The sequence below is a fragment of the Chanos chanos genome, chromosome 11 (genome assembly GCF_902362185.1).
Source record: "Chanos chanos chromosome 11, fChaCha1.1, whole genome shotgun sequence".
NCBI lineage: Eukaryota > Metazoa > Chordata > Actinopteri > Gonorynchiformes > Chanidae > Chanos > Chanos chanos.
The window spans coordinates 4,943,177-4,960,968 of record NC_044505.1 but is presented as its reverse complement, the minus strand read 5'-3'; the positions used below and the strand labels follow the sequence as shown (position 1 = coordinate 4,960,968).

The 17,792-nt window shown below is 42.1% G+C and overlaps 2 protein-coding genes across 2 annotated transcripts in view; one reads left to right on the top strand and one right to left on the bottom strand.

Annotated features, from left to right (window-relative positions):
* Nucleotides 1-241: 241 nt before the first annotated feature.
* toporsa (topoisomerase I binding, arginine/serine-rich a) lies at nt 242-3,510 on the bottom strand. The gene is made up of 2 exons (XM_030788299.1): nt 3,367-3,510; nt 242-2,791 (listed from the first exon to the last, which is right to left on the bottom strand). Exons 1-2 carry the CDS (start codon nt 3,394-3,396, stop codon nt 242-244), a joined length of 2,580 nt encoding a protein of 859 aa, XP_030644159.1. The 5' UTR covers nt 3,397-3,510.
* A 7,754-nt stretch (nt 3,511-11,264) lies between these two features.
* Nucleotides 11,265-17,792, top strand: part of LOC115824191 (scavenger receptor cysteine-rich type 1 protein M130-like) — a 30,252-nt gene continuing 23,724 nt past the window's right edge. The window contains exons 1-5 of the mRNA XM_030788298.1: nt 11,265-11,376; nt 14,497-14,559; nt 15,328-15,642; nt 16,782-16,912; nt 17,048-17,096. Of these exons, the coding sequence (XP_030644158.1) occupies nt 11,265-11,376; nt 14,497-14,559; nt 15,328-15,642; nt 16,782-16,912; nt 17,048-17,096 (670 nt within the window). The remainder of the gene's footprint in view (nt 11,377-14,496; nt 14,560-15,327; nt 15,643-16,781; nt 16,913-17,047; nt 17,097-17,792) is intronic.

Below are 17,792 nucleotides of genomic sequence, written 5' to 3'. Positions count from 1 at the left end.
AAAAGTTGAAATTTCCACCATGATCAAAGGACCTTTTTTTTCAACTATTTTTCCCCCAGAGTGTCTATTTCCTCTTTAATATCTCAATATTTTATTATTAAAAAAAACACTTGACAAAAATATTTCCGTTTTTAACAAAGTGCTGCCTCAGTTCATGCTTTTTTGTGTATATATGTATATATATATATATATATATATATATACACACATTTACTTTTACAGAAAACATTTAAACCTCGTCTCAACACTGGTCAACGCTGGATTCCTCGTGTTTACTTTGTGACAGGTTGTACTGGTTTGTGTCGATTAGGGATGGCTGTTGATTCACGTCGTCTGCGCGACTGTCTGTAACGACAGGCGGTATATGTTGCTCCCAGTCTTGCAGAACTGATTCCAAAAGCTTGTCGTCTGTAGTGTCACCTAAGGCAGACTTGGCAGAATGAATCGTGTCACTTTTTCCAGCGGCTGAGCAAGCAGGCTCTGTGTTATCAGCGGCCTGGTCGCTGTCACTGTCTATGGTGATGACTGTAGGCGAACGTTTCCCTGTCCGTTCCCGACTTTTATGCCTCTTGCTTTTTTTCTTATGTTTCTTCTTCTTTTTGTGGTGCCTCCTGCTGCTTTCCGCTGATTTGCCCTCGTAGACGATTTCCACGCTCGGACTCCTGCTCCTCTTTGACGACTTCTCCCGGGATTTTTTGCGATGTTTCTCTTTATTCCTCTTCTTCTCCTTGTGACGGCCGTCCGCGGACGACTCCGCGTTTGGTTTAGAGCGGTCGTCTCCGGGAGGTCCCTCCAAATGCCTTGTTTTGTATTTCCTTTTCCCGCCGGGCCTCTCGTGCTGTGACCTGCGGTGAGATGAGGGGGATTTAGAACCGGATCGGGTCCTGGACCGTCGTCTCTCCCTGCGGTGGGGCTCCCTGCTCCGGCTCCGGCTCCTGCTTCGGGAGCAAGGCCGTCTCCAGCGATCCGGGCTCCGGAAACAACTGGTGTAAGACGATCTCTTTTCCGTATAAACGCTTTTGCTGCTGTCCCTCTGCCAGCTGTAGTGGCTGTAGGAGTGCCAGTGGTACGAGTGGGACAAAGAACCGTGACCGTGACCGTGTCCGTATCGAACGCTCTCTCTCTCGCGTCTCCGGTCGTGGTACTCTCTGCTCTGAGAGCGAGAATCCCTCCTGTTACCACGAGAGGAACGGTTTCTGCTTCTAGATCTCGATCTCTGCCTCTCCCTAGTTCTGTCTCTCACGTCGCGCCTTTTCTCCTCACGTTCGTGGGTCTTACCCTCGGTTGACTTGGGCGTCTGATGTCTGTCTGGCGATGTCAAAGCGTCGGGTGAACGACTGCTCCTGTTTTTGTCAGATCTGTGTGGAGGCTGTCTCGGCCTGTGGGCTGACTTGTCTTGAGTGGTGGAGCTATGAGGGGAGGGTGTGCCAGGTTCGGAAGTGAAGCGGATGTGTTGGGGTTTTTGTGGGACTGCTGAGCCCTCGTCCTGAACTGACTCCTCCGAATCAGAGGACAGCTGAACCAACTCCGGCGTCCGCTCCGCCGTCGGCTTGACGTAGCCGATGATGACGCAGTCGTCCTCGCCAGACGAGGCGTGCTCTTCATCGTTTGCGGCGGTGGCCTTCGTGCATGGAACGGCGTCTGAAACTCCCGCCTCTTCCTCCGTGCTGCTTTCGGTGTCTGAATCCGGGACGGAAACGGTTAAAACCTGTGAGGGCTCAGTCGAGTACGAGGGCCCCGGTGTCTCGTCGTCCCACGGCGTCTGGCTCAGCGTGGCCCCGGCGGCCGCGTTCGTCTGGGGACCCGATTCCACGGAGTCGTTTTCGTCCTCCGAAATGGCTATAACGGAGGAATCTGAGCTGCCCCCGTCACCCGGGGACGGCGCCGGGCAGTCGTAAACAGCGTGCTGGTCGTAGGCCTCCATGTTAAACGGGGATCGGGCAAAGCTGAGGAATTCGTGCATAAAGTGCTCGGTCCGAGCCTGGAGGAAAGGTCTGAGCTCGTCATGGAGAGCCTGGTCCTCCATGTCGAACCTGGTGATCTGAGTCATTATGATGTGCTGCACTATGTTGACCAGGGACCCGTGAGCGCCGTACAGGACGGTGAGCTCTCGTTTCAGCCAAGGCACCAGCCGGTGGAGGCACGCCGGGTTCCTCTGGAAGAACTCTGCCGAAGTGTCCCTGCTCCGCCCACCGTCCCGCACGCCCCGCACTCGGAAACCCCTCCTGTAGAGCGCGCGTCTAAACTTGATCATCTCCTGTTCACGTAGGCTTCGCACTGCCCTTCCCTCGTCATGCGCCCGACGTCTGGCCGCCAGCCTCATCATCATACGATGAAGGCCTCTGTCTTGCTGTGAAGGAGCGGAGCTGGTCAGACCTTCGAACATGACCCCGTGGTCTGGGGGCGGGGACGTCCTTCTATTGGACGGCCTACGATCACCGGTCAGAGTGGTGCGGTACCTGAACCGCCGTCCTCCGAGGGTACCGAAGGAACCGCTATCAGTTGGGCGGAGGTCATAGGTCTTGAAGTCGTTCTCCGCCTTTATGCTGTGGTAGATGGAGTTGAAGGGCTGCTTGCATAGGGGACACTCTGCCTTGTTTTTGGACCATTCGTGGATGCAGCGGAAGCAGAATTTGTGAAGGCAGAGGTCTAGATAGGCCATGTTTTTAAATCGATCCAGGCAAATGGGGCATTTTGAATCCGGAGATGCTTCCACGGATATTCCCTTTGAGATACAGGTCGAAGCACTTTTCTTTTCCAGTCGGAGGTTCATTTTGGATGTGGCCCTTTTCTGATGAGGAAAAAAAAAAAAGAAAAGAAAAGAAAATCTTAACAACACAACACACTGTGCTCACAGTCATTCTCAGTACAGATCTAAACATCACATTACAGATGATTTGTATTGTCTTTCATCAGACAATGTAAAGCATAGGGTCAGAAAATCTGAGAGTGTTTCTTACTTGATCACATTTATTTTGAAAATTACAACATATCCATGTTTATTAGTGGCCATATGTGAAAATGCAGCCAAAAACATGCAACCGAAATCCATTTTTATCAAAATACTGTGGCTAGAATTTGGAAGACTGCAAGCCTTGTAGAAATAATTAGACTCAAATAATAAGATCAATTTTACCGTTTTATTTTGTTATGTACGTATTGCGGGATATGGAATCTTATTTGGTATTTAAATGATGGCTACTATTAACGAACGTTTTAAAGAATTAATTCCTGTTTTTAGTTCCTCATCTTTGACTGACCCCTGTCATTACGATTGTCGTTTCACAGCGTCGTGTTTATCAAAGTCATTGAAAGTATTTGTAGCTCAGGTTCCGGTGTTCTTTCAGACCCTGTTAGTTAACTTACCAAATCCCTCTTAGTGAAAACTTCGATCATCCGACACCCTCTGCGGTATGTTGTTAGGAGCAGCCCTATTTTCGTCAAGCTTGCGGGGAAAGGTCATTTGGTATGAATGACGACGGATATGAGGCCATTTCTATAAGATATGACTTGCTGGGAAAATTCGCAACACTTTAAAAAAAAAGCTGATCAAAAGGCGTTGACTTCAGGGAGTTGTCTTTGGCTAGCTGGCTAAGCTAAAAACAGTCAACAGAATTAGCTAATACTGAGTTGGAGCTAGGCATAACTTCAGTTGTGGATAAATTGTGAGTATATTTAAGGTATAAGAATGATTTCTAACAAGACCATTCCTGGAAATTCCTGAGAATTCCGACGATGGTGGTCGTGATGTAACTACAAATACTACAAACACTAAAAACATCCATCGGAGGAAGCGGGATTTGACATTCAGCAAACAGCTTCCGGTTCATCAGTATTCCCGTTATGTTATTTTCAAAATAAGAGACTTCTTTCGAAGCTCTGAAACTCTGTCACTCGTTTGCCACTCGAACTACCAGGGCCAACTGTCCGTCGTTTTTAAAACAAGATAATTCCGAACAAATCTATGTAAATTTTGCTTTTCTTCCACAGTAGTAAATTTAACCACAGTGCATTTTGTTACACAAATAAGTCAACACAAATGTATGAAATCTATAACCGAGTATGTTGTACAAATTATTAGTAATTTTAAATTACAGTTATTATGTTGTACATTATTTTAATTTGTACATCAAAAGCGCGAATTTCCGAGATCGCTTTAAGCTCAAATAGATTCTTAAACCGGAAGCATACGTCAAAAATATATAGAGAAATATGGGAATACACAAACTCAAATGATGCTGGTTTCACAGCCTTGCCTTTCCCTTTTATGTGGTCCCTTTAATTTAGAAACATATTCAGAATACTCACAGTTTTTGTGCATGTAACAGATTCCTGAAATAAAGTGTCGGTTGTAAACGTTGCTAGGCAAACTTTGTTTTGCCCTGAACCCTTGCTATTATTTTTGTTAAGTTATATGCTCTCATCAGCTATAATATTTGGTATATTGTCTGTTAGGTTGTAAGGTGTAATTTGTTAAAATTATATGTTCCCAGTATTAAATGGTTGACGACCATGCTTTTTGTTGTACGCATGTATTATGTGCAATAAGTTCTATTTGTGACGTCGACTATAAAAGTGGAACGGCTACTGATAATTGTTCAGTGCTGCATGTAAGTAAGGGAGAGAGAGAGAATAAAATCGATTGCAGCCGAAGATCCTTCATTGATATGGCGAACAGAATTGAAAACTCAACAATTTTAATGACTATTTTCAAATATAATAGTTTTCGTGTGTGTGATTTTAAAACTTTAAATTCCCCTCCTTTTTAGTTACACGGGCCCATGTGATATTAATGTCACAAGTTTGGGTCTCTCTCCAAAGTTTTTTACTTTATTTTTGGAAACTAACTGAATATTTCAAAGTGTACTGGCTATTTTATCTATGTATCAGTGTAACAGCTGTTCTGTCTGCATATCTTTACCTCTTTTATACGTGACATATGAGAGATATTACCAGATGAATGTCACAATGATAGCTTTTCCCTGAATAACCTTCTTTCGTTGGAAAAATATTTAACAATTCATTCCTATTCAAACTTCATTTCCCGGTATTCTTGGCAAAACACAACATTTGCCGTACTATGCAGTCTCTGGACAGAGAGTAACTGATTACTGTCAGATTACTGCTCACAAATTCAGTTCTTGGCAGTATTTGGCACGTGCAAATTGTTGTTTATTGGTACTGTCCTTAGAGCTCATTTCTTTGTAAGACCAACATATCAACGACGAACCTTTTCTTTTGCTGAAGAAGAAAGACTCTGCACATACGAAAGAACTTAATGGAACGATTGGTCACCATGAGTCATAGCAACCGCGGGCGACGAAGAAATCGGTGGAGCTTGATCTGTGATTGCTCTCGGAAATAGCTGGTTTGGGCCTGATTTGTGATGCCTTTCTGTACAGTGGACAGGGTGTGGGCGTAGGGGCAACGGAAAGGTCTGTCCAATGAAATGCAGTTGCTGTATAGTTTGAGGATTTTTGGTTTCAGGATGGACTTCTTGGGGTGGGAGGTGTTAGGGGGAATAAATATTGTAATCGTGGTCTCACATGGACTGGTAGCTATGGAGGTTATTGATGAGTTCATTTCTACAGCATACCGTTAAGTTTTGTTTTTTCGTTTTTTATTATTATTATTATTATTGTTTTATTAACACAACACATTTTTAACACCTAACTTCGAGGCTTGTGTGTGCACATCCAGTGTTTAGCAACATCCTCTAAAGCTAGGCCTTTAACTACCATGTTGCATACGTTATAGCAAGATTTTTACGTGCTTGTTATGTTTCAGTTTTGGGACAAACTTATATCAGCCATATCATATCTTAAATTCAAATAATTCAAAATTATGGAAATATACAGCGAACGTCCTCCTTTAAATTACAAGACACTTCCTTGAACTAAATGGTACAATAGCCTATTCTTGTTTCTTTTGGTCGTGGATGTTTTGTCATGTTAGAAGACACGGTCTATTGAGGTGAACCTGGCAATATTTCATTTTCTTCTTGAAACTCATTTATTCGTCTCGGCAGATACTGTAAACGGAGATACAGTGTCGAAAGGGGGAAGTTTTTTGGACAGTTTGTTATTAGCTCCCCTGCGTGCGGATGGAGGTTTACCCAGTCTGTTCTTCAAGTTCTAGTTTCTGTCTTCTTTCTTATTTACTTTTTGTGAAATGCTCATTTTATTTATTTATTTCTAGAATATTTAAGTTCTGCCTAAAGATAAATGGTTCTGTTCGGTTCCTGCGTTTAAAGAATTTACAGTTTGGCTGACTGCTTATTTTGATTTGTTAACTGGAAGACTATTTGTCCAAGGTGGCTGTCATATCTAAATTGAGATTTAATTTGTTTGCTTGTGATGGTCTGCCCTTTACCAGGGGTAGCCTAATCGTACCTATTGATACAGCCCACACATAGCGAATTGTAGCTTATGTCCGTAAAATTTTAATGGAATAGTCCGTGTTTACAGTTCATACACCTGTATACAGTGGGATTTCGAAGTACACTGGTGACAGAGGACAATTTTGAGTTGGGTGGATCTGAGTCAATGAGACAAGTTGAGCGCAAATGGACGGCACTGCATTGGCAGCCGAAAAACTGAACTGTTTGCTGTGACGATGTCGCATCAGCGTTTCCTGACCCACAATGTTTGTTGTTTAAGAAATGCGTAAATTTAAATAACAAAATGAAACATTTTCTGCAGCTGGAAATGGGTTGGCAAGAGGGGTGGCTAAACACGCTACCGTGGACTGGGGGCAGTTCTCACCCCGGGCGATCCCCGTAGCCACTCTATAATCGAGTATATTATAGTTTGTTCGTATTCGTGGATGTATTTAAGCAGGTAGGTGATGGATTTATGACTGTGTTTAGGTATTCACCCATAACTATTTAGTTAAAAAATGTGAAAAGGTCGAGGCCATTATCTGCAGCAAAAATACACACATACACACTCGCTTTCATTGAGGTGACATCATAAAGGATTTCTGTAATTGTCCGGACTCCTGAGGTTGGTAAGGGGAATTTACAATGCTGTAGGCTAACTTTAAAAGACGTCTACATTACGCTGCTGTTTTGTAGCTCTATCTTTTGTGATATATTGAGTGTTTTGGGGTGTCTTATGACTAGAATTAACCAAGGAGGTTGTATGGTTCATTTGGTTCCTGTTTTCCTGTTCTGAAAGTTTGTGTGTGTAATAGGGTAGAAGTGTAATAATTCGATTCTTCCTTTTATTCGCATTTAAAAGAAGGGGGGGCGGGGTTCGCCCAGGGCGCCATACAAGCTAGAACGGCCACGGCAGCAACATGACACACACGCATACCAACGTTTTATTCTTACCGTTTCTTACCCTTTGTTATTGCCCCCCTCCTCTCTGTCCTCGAGTCATGTGTATGTGATTTTATAATCAAAGACACTCATCTTTGGGAGGCAGGGTTGTAGGTAAGGTTGAAACAGCACAATGTAGAGAAATGTCGCTATGGAGATATCTGAACGCAGAACGACTGAGGAAAAAAAAAAAAATTTTGTGCCCTCATATGGACGTCTGTGAAACGTGGCACGTGAAGTATTATAATTATAACACAACAACAACAACAACAAAAATAATAATGAAACAAATCTAACATCTAAACATCAAAAAAAAGAAAAAGAAAAAAGAAAAGAAAACGAGGTACAACAAAGCAACTCTTAAAGATGTTGTCGGATTGAAAGAACTTCATCACATTTCCTGAAATAACGCTTTTTAATAGAAACCCACGTTGCCTCCCCCCCGACAATTTTTTTTTACCTGTTTCGGGCTGTCTGCTTTAATGCTGTGGTTACAAACGAAGGTTCTCCATATCGTTTTCCTTTTCAAGTCTGCAACTTTGACGAGGCCACGTAAGCAAGATAACTCAGGTCAAAGAGGTAATATTCTCACACGTGTCTGTTATTCCTACACAGTAAAATACAGCTTTGAGTTGGGGCAAGGCAGTCGGACACCTTTCATTAGATCACACCCAAAATCATAACGAGTTCCTTGTCCTCAATACTAGCGCCTATGTCAGGATTTTCCTTTTTAACTTTATCGGTTTCACATTATCAATGCGGAATGTAACAGACATCAACATGAACAAAAAATGAAACGACTTATTATTATTATTATTATTATTATTATTATTATTATAGCTCAAATCAGAATTTTGAACACCCCTTCAAAATCCTAGGTAGCTCATTATCCATGTGTATTCCACTTAAGTTGAATTCATCGCGCGAGGAAACTGACATGGTGACCTAAACTTTAACTTGGACTCCCCTGGCATCTCTTAGTCATGATACTTCACTGTGTACTGTTGTTGAAGACGCACTGAGATACACTACTTTAAATTTAAGTCTGTAATGAGGTTTGTCTTGACCTTTGTAGTCGCACACTTCTTCCATTCTCTGCTTTACACATTCTGCGAAATGTGAGAAACTATTCTGCCATCTAGTGGCCTAAGAGGTTACTGCAATTTATTCTTATGACTACAGCGCTCCCAGTCGTTCTGCTTTCCCCGTGCCTTACACTATTGCTACGGTTTTATCATGTATAGTATGATCTCTTGTGTGTAAAATTCACAGTCACAAACAGGTAGACAGAAACGCACACACACACACACACACACACATTGTAGGCCAAATTCTGGGGACCATCCACTGACTTTCATTATAGCAAAAGTGGAGAATAAGAACCTAAGCCTAACCCTGACCATAATCCTAACCAAAAACCCTTTCACACTTTTAATTTAGCCAATAAAACTTTTATATAGAAAAACAGCAGTGAAATTTATTTACCAGTGAGGACTATGATTATGACCACAGTTTTACAAGGCTTCCCCAGTAAAACAGTATGCTTTCAGTAAGATGGCCTTTAAAGTTAGCGTGCACACGCACACACACACACACACACACACACACACACACACACACACACACACACACACAGGCACGCACACATGCACACAGAGGCACACACACACGCACACACACACTCCTCATAACTGTAAGGTCATCCAGCTTCCCTCAGCACAGCAGTGTTCCAGTGTCAGTGTGAGTTCACTCTTTTATCCTTTATCATCTCCTCTGTGTTTTTAAAATCATTTTGTCTCCCTCTAGGCCTCTGCAGTCCACACACAGAACAGGAGCAGAGACACTGTCCCTTCACTGTGAGGAAACAGTTGTTCCTGTGGTTTGACCTTAGGAGAGCCCTCATATTTACATATCACAAACCTGTTAATGACCAGTACATCTCTTTATTTTCTTTAATGTCATTCTGCTTTTAATTATATCACTTTCAGGAGTGTCAGGATCAGGAATTTTTTAGGTATTCTTGAAATACTATCGAAGTGAAGGACTTATTGTGTTACTTAAAAAAAAACAGCCTATATAATAACTTTCAAAATTTCTGAGGAAGCCCACAAGATACACAAACACTTACATATACACAAACAAGCATGCATAAGTACACAAACTGAAAAAGTGCTGAAAAATGACTTCTTGCCCCAGACACTGTGTCATTTTGTTTAGCACTTCTTAAATTTTACCACTAGAGGGGGCTGAATGATTTACATTTACTTTTTTCCCATTTAGTATACCCGTATACATTCCACAAATGCATCACTTTATTCAGTCAGACTATTTTTAACTACATCTAAAACAGAAATGTTTTTCACCCTGGGTATACGTATCGTTTTGTTCATACTGTTCAGATTAAACACAACACTCTCTGCAAGTATGCTGTCAACTCTGACTCCTCAGACACATCCTCACTTTCATGTAATGCTGGTACTTATTTTTTCTTACCACTAGATGGGGCTGCAGGATTAATTACTCACTCTCACTCATTATCCAGGCCGCTTATCCTAATTAGGGTCGCGGGGGGTGCTGGAGCCTATCCCAGCGCTCGCAGGGCGAAAGGTAGGGAAACACCCTGGACTGGTCGCCAGTCCATCGCAATTACTATTAGTATCTCCAATTCGCCTGGCTTGCATGTTTTTGGACTGTGGGAAGAAACTGGAGCTCCCAAAGGAAACCGACATACACACGGGGAGACCATGCAAACTACACACAGAAAGGATCCTGGCCGCCCGGCAGTCGAATCCGAGACCCTCTTGCTGTGGGGTGACAGCGCTACCCACTGCGCCACCGTGCCACCCCCAGGATCAATCACACTGTAAAAAAAGAGAAGGACATGACCCTATGTAACTCCTGGGTAAGATACGGGTAGTCCTAGAATACCCTATGTTTTGAACTCGTATTTTAAACTCGCAACTAGTATTGAACTTGTGTTTATATATTGAATAATTTTTTCAGATTTCATATTTTTGTTTTGAGTCATTCAGCACTGAGGAAAAAAATTAAAAACTTGGTACTGAAATTCTCCCTCTCTCTTTCTCGCTCTCTCTCTCTCTCTCTCAAACACACACACAAAGGAATCCTGCTCAAAAACACAGACCTTATTTTGATATATTTGGAGAATTTTAAAGAGCGTCCTCTGATTTGTGACTGTAGCTGTTTGATGATTTCCTGCAGTGTCTCTAATAAGGCAACAGTGAGTGTGATTGGTAGGTGGGAGGAGTCCTCTCTCTAGGTGGGCTAAGAGGACTCAGTTCCTTCAGTCAGTGTGAGAGAGCAGAGGTGAAGGTTGTGCTCTGTGACTAGTTGTTGAAACGGAGCGTGGTCTGGGGCAGAGAGAGATGGAGACGTGTGTGTGGATCATTTTTCTGTCCTCCATGGTTCATCTCACCACAGCTGGTAAGTGCAGATTGACGGTTAGAGGGTCAAGAGGTCAATGAATTATCACTTTAATGAAATAGAACATAATTTCAAGGAGAGAAGTTATTTATCTGACCCCAACGTGTCTCTTCCTCACTGTTTAAGGAAAGAACATTGAAGAATATGTGTTTAAAATAAAATCATTTGAGCAGTTTTTCTTTCAAGAGGGCGTTTTTCATCTGTTTGTTTTAAGATAGTTCTCTTTTTGATCAAATCTGAAATTCATTCTCTCTGTCTGTCTGTATGTCTGTCTGTCTCTCTCCCTACAGACAGTGTGAGGCTGGTGAATGGTGGTAGTCGCTGTGCTGGGAGGGTGGAGGTTCTTCGTGATGAACAGTGGGGCACTGTGTGTCTTGTTGATTTAGGTCATAGTGCTGCTTGGGATATGAATGCTGTTGAAGTGGTTTGTAGAGAGCTGGGATGTGGGGAGGCTGTAGATGCTTATACTCAATTTGGAGAGGGATCAGGACCAATCGTGATGGCTGGAGTGGAGTGTACAGGGAGAGAGTCCACACTGAAGAACTGTCCATCAGATGATAGGGCAATTGGAAGCTGTCGTCATTATCAGGATGTCGGAGTCATCTGTTCAGGTAGGCTTCACTAAACCTCAGTAATAAATGACAATAATCTACTGCAGTGTTCAGTCATTAACCACACCATACACATTTCTATATTATACATCTCTGTGTCGTCATTCACATCCTTTTACTCATGTCTTTATTTTCTCATCACATCATGTAGCTTTTATACTGTCACCTTTTAACAGAATGATTAGAATTATTATAATTTAACCATATTAAATTCAGCCTGAGAGAAATCTACTAATTTGTGTTCAGTTTTTTCATTTGTTTGATGATGTTTGATAGTATTTTCTAAATGATTATGGTTATTTGTGTATTAGCTGTGAATGTTTGATCGATAATTGTGTGTATATATTGTTATTGTGTGTGCGTGAGGCTGTGAGAGTTATAGTTATTGCTGTATGGAGGTAACTAGTTTTATATGATGGAGTTTAGGTTGTGTGTGTATATGAACAGCAGAGACTGTACTGAGAGGAAAGAAGTAAAGAGAGATTATACACTTTTTATAATTCAGTTTTCACAGATAAAGTTCTTCACTAAACATCACAGATTAAAACTGTGGACTTTTAGTTGAGTGTAGATATAAGTTCATTTTCTAGATTAGTCTTCACATATCAATTTGCTTATAACTTTGTTTTTAAATCTTTTAAACACACTGGTCATTTATTGTGTCCAGGTCAGAGTGTCCATGTTACTGATCCAAATGTCTGAGATTCCTCTTTATATTGTAATTTAAAAATCACAGGTAGATGATGGGCTAAGTAATTTCCTAATTGATTTGGATGCATTTAAAGGCCTTATTTTCATCTTAATTTCCAAGAAAAATCAGGAGATGGTCAAAGACACTTTTGTGGTGAAATGTATTCATAGATGTCCCACAAATTTATGGTCTGAGGAAATGATACATTGCCTAGCAGAACTTTCCTATTCTCTTTTAAGGTGAAATTTTCATGCTGTTGTAACAATTACATCTTATATTGACAGATAAACAAAATGACAGCACAAATTAGGGGTGAAGCAGTGAAGCTGTGTAGGCACCCGTTGTGTTTCTACCTTTTCTCCATCAGCTTCTACTTCTGGTAAAAAAATGTGAACTTTGGCACAGCTGTGGCCTATAGGTTAGAGAACCGGGCTCGTGACTGGTGCGTTGCCGGTTCAATTCCCAGAACCAACAGCCATGGCCCTTGAGAAAGGCACTTAACCCCAGGGCTCCCCGGGCGCAAGGAATGCTGCTCCTGTGGTGTGTGTGTGTGTGTTCACATTGGTGTGTTGGAGTGTTGGATGGGTTAAATGCAGAGGACAAATTCATTGCTCACTGTTCACTGTGTGTGTGATCATGGACATTCACATTTTACACTGGTTTGGGTCAGTTCCCTGATTCTTTTCACCAAGTTTCATGTCTGCACCTCAAGCGCTCTAGCGCCACCAACGGGTCAAAATTGAAGTACACATGAAGTACAAATTTATGCATGTAACTTTTGCACCACATGCCTGATTTTCAAAAATGAGATATTGTTATATTGCTTAGACCAAGCTAAGTTCAACACACCCATGACGTCACACCCATACTGGATTTTCCGCCATACTGGGGTTTTATCAGAAAGTGATTTTTCGCTACTCCTCGTACAAACTTTGTCCAATCTTCACCAAACTCGGCACAGATGGTCTTCAGACAAAGCCTCACAAAAGCTATTAGATGGATTTTTACTTTCAAAATGATTTGTCTGTCACAGCCAATGGAAATCAACAGCGAAGTCGCCAAAATGGAAGTGAGCTCATATTTCCGCAATTCTTTGATATATCGACACCAAACTTGGTAGACTGACTCAAGACTCAGCCCTATAGGGAGTCCGGAAAAGTTGCCCCATTTTGCCACTCGGGGGCGCTATAATAAGAAAAACATTTTTGCTCCTGATTCTTCATATCTTTGGTCTATCTGAACTCATGCCTTTTTTGATCCTGAGCTCTGGACAAAAATCCAACAATTGCTTCAGCTTGCAACTGTATCTCATCTTATTGTTCTGAGAAATTATCTTCAAAATCAGATGATGACGAAATGATGCTGAGATTTAAACACTGATGAAACTAATTCATAGAAGTACAAAACTTTTCTTTTCTTATTCTGCCATCAATTTAATGTGACATTTTCATGTATTTATGTCCAGGCCAAGAGAATTCATTCAAATAAATGCAGTTTCAAATAAATACTTCTGTCTTCCAAACCCACAGGTCATAAAGTACCCAAACTAGTCAATGGGGCTCATTTGTGCTCTGGGAGAGTAGAGGTGCTTCGTGTGAAGACTTGGGGCACGGAGTGTGATGCTGCCTTTGACCAGCAGGATGCAGAGGTGGTGTGTAGAGAGCTGGGCTGTGGGGTTCCTGTAGAGGTGCTGGGAGCTGCTGCTTTTGGTAAAGGGGAGGGTCAGGTGTGGTCAGAGGAGATTCAGTGTAGAGGCAACGAATCTGAGATTTCCCTCTGTCCAACATCATCTTCACAGAGACAGAACTGTTCCCATGACAACGATGTGGGACTGAAATGCACTGGTAATTATGAATTATTGACGTACTTAGAACAACAGTGAATATAATTTATTGAGAATTATGTATTATTTCTGACAATGATTTTCAGATGATGAGACAAATTGTTTAAAAAAAGTAAAAAAATAACTGAGAAATAACTAAAAAATAAATAGAAATAACTAAAAACTTATAGTCTAAACATTGTGAGTAAATTGTATTTTGCTGTATTTTGTTTTTTCCTTACATGTTTACTTGATGTTTTTGGTCACTTATGATCACCTGTTCTCAGTCACTTTATTATCATTGCTTTACTTTTTTACTAAAAAAATTCACTTCATCACAGCAAAAGCAATAGTACAAGAGAAGAAGGAACAAATTCTACAGTGCAGAAAGAAGGAGAAGATCAACGTAAATAATGAAGTGCCATCTTATGTTTTATCTTAACAGGATACACAGACTTCAGACTAGTGAATGGTCCTGATTCCTGCTCTGGTCGAGTGGAGCTGCAGTACCTCAGTGATTGGGGAACAGTGTGTGATGCATCATGGGACATCAGAGCCTCCAACGTCCTCTGTCGACAGCTGAATTGTGGGAGTGCTGTGGCTGTAGTTGGGACGGACTGGTTTGGGGAGGGCAGTGACCCAGTACGGGCTGATGTGTTTGATTGCCAGGGTAACGAGACACACCTCTCAGCATGTGTCATCTCTTCATGGAGTCGAGCTGCATGCTCTCATAGGCAGGATGCTGGAGTCATCTGCTCTGGTCAGTTTATATGAGGGACACAGTTACATACACTTTATGACTGAATGCTGCAGAAAGTCAGAATAATCATCACTCTGGTACTTTGATTCATGAATAACTGATTCATAAACAGGAGGCTTTTGGTAAAATTTAAATCTTCTCCTCAGGTTCCTCTATGTCTGCTGATGCTGGATGGGTGAGGCTGACTGGAGAGAGGGAGTGTGAGGGAGAGGTGGAGGTTTATTTCCATCAGGCCTGGAGGAGAGTTCTCCTGGACTCCTGGAGTTTGTCTGAAGCCTCTGTGGTCTGCAGACAGCTGGACTGTGGCTCTGTGGTAGAGTTCAGTGGCTCCTCTGGGTCTGGTCTAAGGGACAGTGATGAGTGTCTGACTGGTTTCCAGTGCTCTGGGACTGAAACTCATCTGGGAAACTGCAGCTCACCACAAACTACAAACTGCAGTTCCAGCTCACAGCTGTCACTCATCTGCTCTGGTGAGTATTACATGACTGGAGGTTTGGTCATTTGAACTGGCCTCTAATTTCCACGAGAACAGAGACAGTCTCTTTTATTGTCAGACCAATCTCAATGCCTTTGGACACTTGTTATAAATTGTTTCAGATTCAATATTCTGTTAGAAAAGTTGGTAAATAAATTCCTGAGTTTAGAGGTTGAGCATATGTTCTTCATGCTGTAATTCAGGTCACAGGTCCCTCAGACTGGTGGGTTCTGGGAGTGACTGTGCAGGGCGTCTGGAGGTTTTCCACAAAGGCTCATGGGGAACAGTGTGTGATGACTCCTGGGATATGAAGGATGCCCAGGTGGTGTGCAGACAGCTCCAGTGTGGAGAGGCCCTCAGTGGACCGGTTCCAGCCTGGTTTGGTCCAGGAGCTGGACCCATTTGGCTGGATAAAGTGGACTGCCAGGGGAACGAGACGTCCCTGTGGAGCTGTCCATCAGAGGGATGGGGTCGACATTACTGCGGACACAAGGAGGACGTGGGAGTGCTGTGTTCAGGTATTCAGCTCAAATGCATCATCAATATCACACATATGAGAATGAGGTAATCAAGTAAATGCATCTTTTTATCATAGCATTTGTGATTCTTGGTTATGACAGGAAAACTGATGGAAATTTTCCTAAAATGCTTTTTTCCCTTTTTCCATTCTTACCAGTTTGAGTGAAAGTCTTTTTAGTCATATGACAGTGGTAGTCAACCATGTGGACTTCAAATCCTGTTTTTGTCCTCAGAGTTTAAAGAGATCAGACTGACTGAAGGCTGCTCTGGGAACCTGGAGGTTTTTTACAATGGAACCTGGGGTAATGTCTGCATGGACCAGATGGACTCAGACACAGTGTCTTTAATCTGTCAAGAGCTGAACTGTGGAAAGAGTGGCAGTGTGGACTCAAGCACACCAAGACTGGCTTCAGCTCCAAACTGGCTTGACCGTGTACAATGCCGCAAACACGACATCAGTCTATGGAACTGTCCGTCTTCACCCTGGGGTCAGAATAAATGTAATGCATTTGAAGTGGCAAAAATCACCTGTTCAGGTAAATTACCTTGACTTTTATATTTGACCCAGATGAAGAAAGATTCACAACTGATATAGACTTTTGGCTTTGAATCATTTGTTCTATTTCTATTGGTAACATTGTTTGTGTTTGTGTTCTGATGAAGATTATGAAATAATTTCAGTGTGATGTATGAAGATAATGGTAAAAAAAGTGCTGTTACAAGTGATTACAGCTACAGTCGATAACCCATTAGTTAAAAATCATCATATTTCTCCTTTAGTCACAGAGGACAAAACTGTCGCCCGAAGTCTTTTGCCATGTGCAGCGTCTCCACATCACAGACCATGTTCAGGTGAGAACAACTGACCCCCATTCACATTATATTTCTCTCCCATATGTTTGTCAACTTCATATGTCAGTAGTCTACAACAGAACAATCTTAAATATGAAATTATATTGAGTAATTTTTTGGGTATATTTGTTCATTTTATCACGAAGAATTTTTTTTCACCAGTCCCTAAAAATAGCTTACATATGTAATTCTATTTACCAATGAAAACATCTGCCACGAAAAACTGGGAGCCTTGTTCAATTTCATAATAATTAGTTTTAGCTTAAAGCCATGGTTTGTTGTCTAGACCATCTACCCCTCAGACTGATGGAGGGAGAGGGCCAGTGCTCTGGGAGGCTGGAGGTTTATCATGATGGTACCTGGGGCTCAGTCTGTGATGATGACTGGGACATTAGAGATGCTCAGGTGGTGTGCAGACAGCTGAGCTGTGGGCCGGCACTGAGGGCTGATGGGAATGCTGCCTTTGGGCGTGGAGAGGGATTTGTGTGGCTGAGCAGGGTGGAGTGCAGAGGAAGTGAGATCCACCTGTCTGACTGCTCTCTCTCCCTGAAGAACAACACTGACTGCTCCCATAAGGAAGACGCTGGAGTCACCTGTACAGGTAGGAGAGAGACAGTGGTTCCCATGGCTACTGTCATCAGACCTGAGTCACAGAATTATCTGAAGTATTTGAATGACTGGGCCCTGTCCCAACACTCTTACATGTCTCCTTTACCTTGTTTCCTTTTCTACTAACTTGTAAACAGAACTGAGTGTATTGAAGTCATACTGAACAAAAATCACAGGAATGTTTTTAGAGTATTCATCAAAACTGCCATTTAAGGGAGAAAGGTCACAAGGAAACAGAGCACTGAAGAGAACTGGGACAGGGCCCTGCCACTGAAATACCTCAAATAATTATTTAAGCCAGGTCTGATTGTCATGCGATCATTTGATAATTAATGTCACATATTTGTACTGGAAATCTTTTAAAATGACAGTAAACATGTCCCATGAGTTCAGGTGTGGATATTATATTCACAGAGTTATGTCCAGGTCCACCACTGATGAATAATTGAACAAATAAACCTTTTCACAGATCCATCTGCTCATCCTCAAACCTCCACAGGTACACTCTTATCTTCTCATTTCTTCTCATGACACATGATCAGCATTATGGGCCCAAAAGCTTAAACAGTTATCAATTTCTGACAAGTAATATTTAAGTCCTGTTACACTCACAACAAAGTTAATAAACTCTCTCTCTCACTCTCTCACTCACTGTGTGTTTGTGTGTGTGTGTGTGCAGTTCTAGAGA

What these genes read in the sequence shown, in the direction of transcription:
- toporsa (XM_030788299.1), bottom strand. Translation starts at nt 3,396, where the DNA reads ATGATCGAAGTTTTCACTAAGAGGGATTTG. An exon ending in TTTTCACTAAGAGGGATTTG is followed by an intron (nt 2,792 to 3,366) that starts GTAAGTTAACTA and finishes TTTCCTCATCAG; the next exon opens with AAAAGGGCCACATCCAAAAT.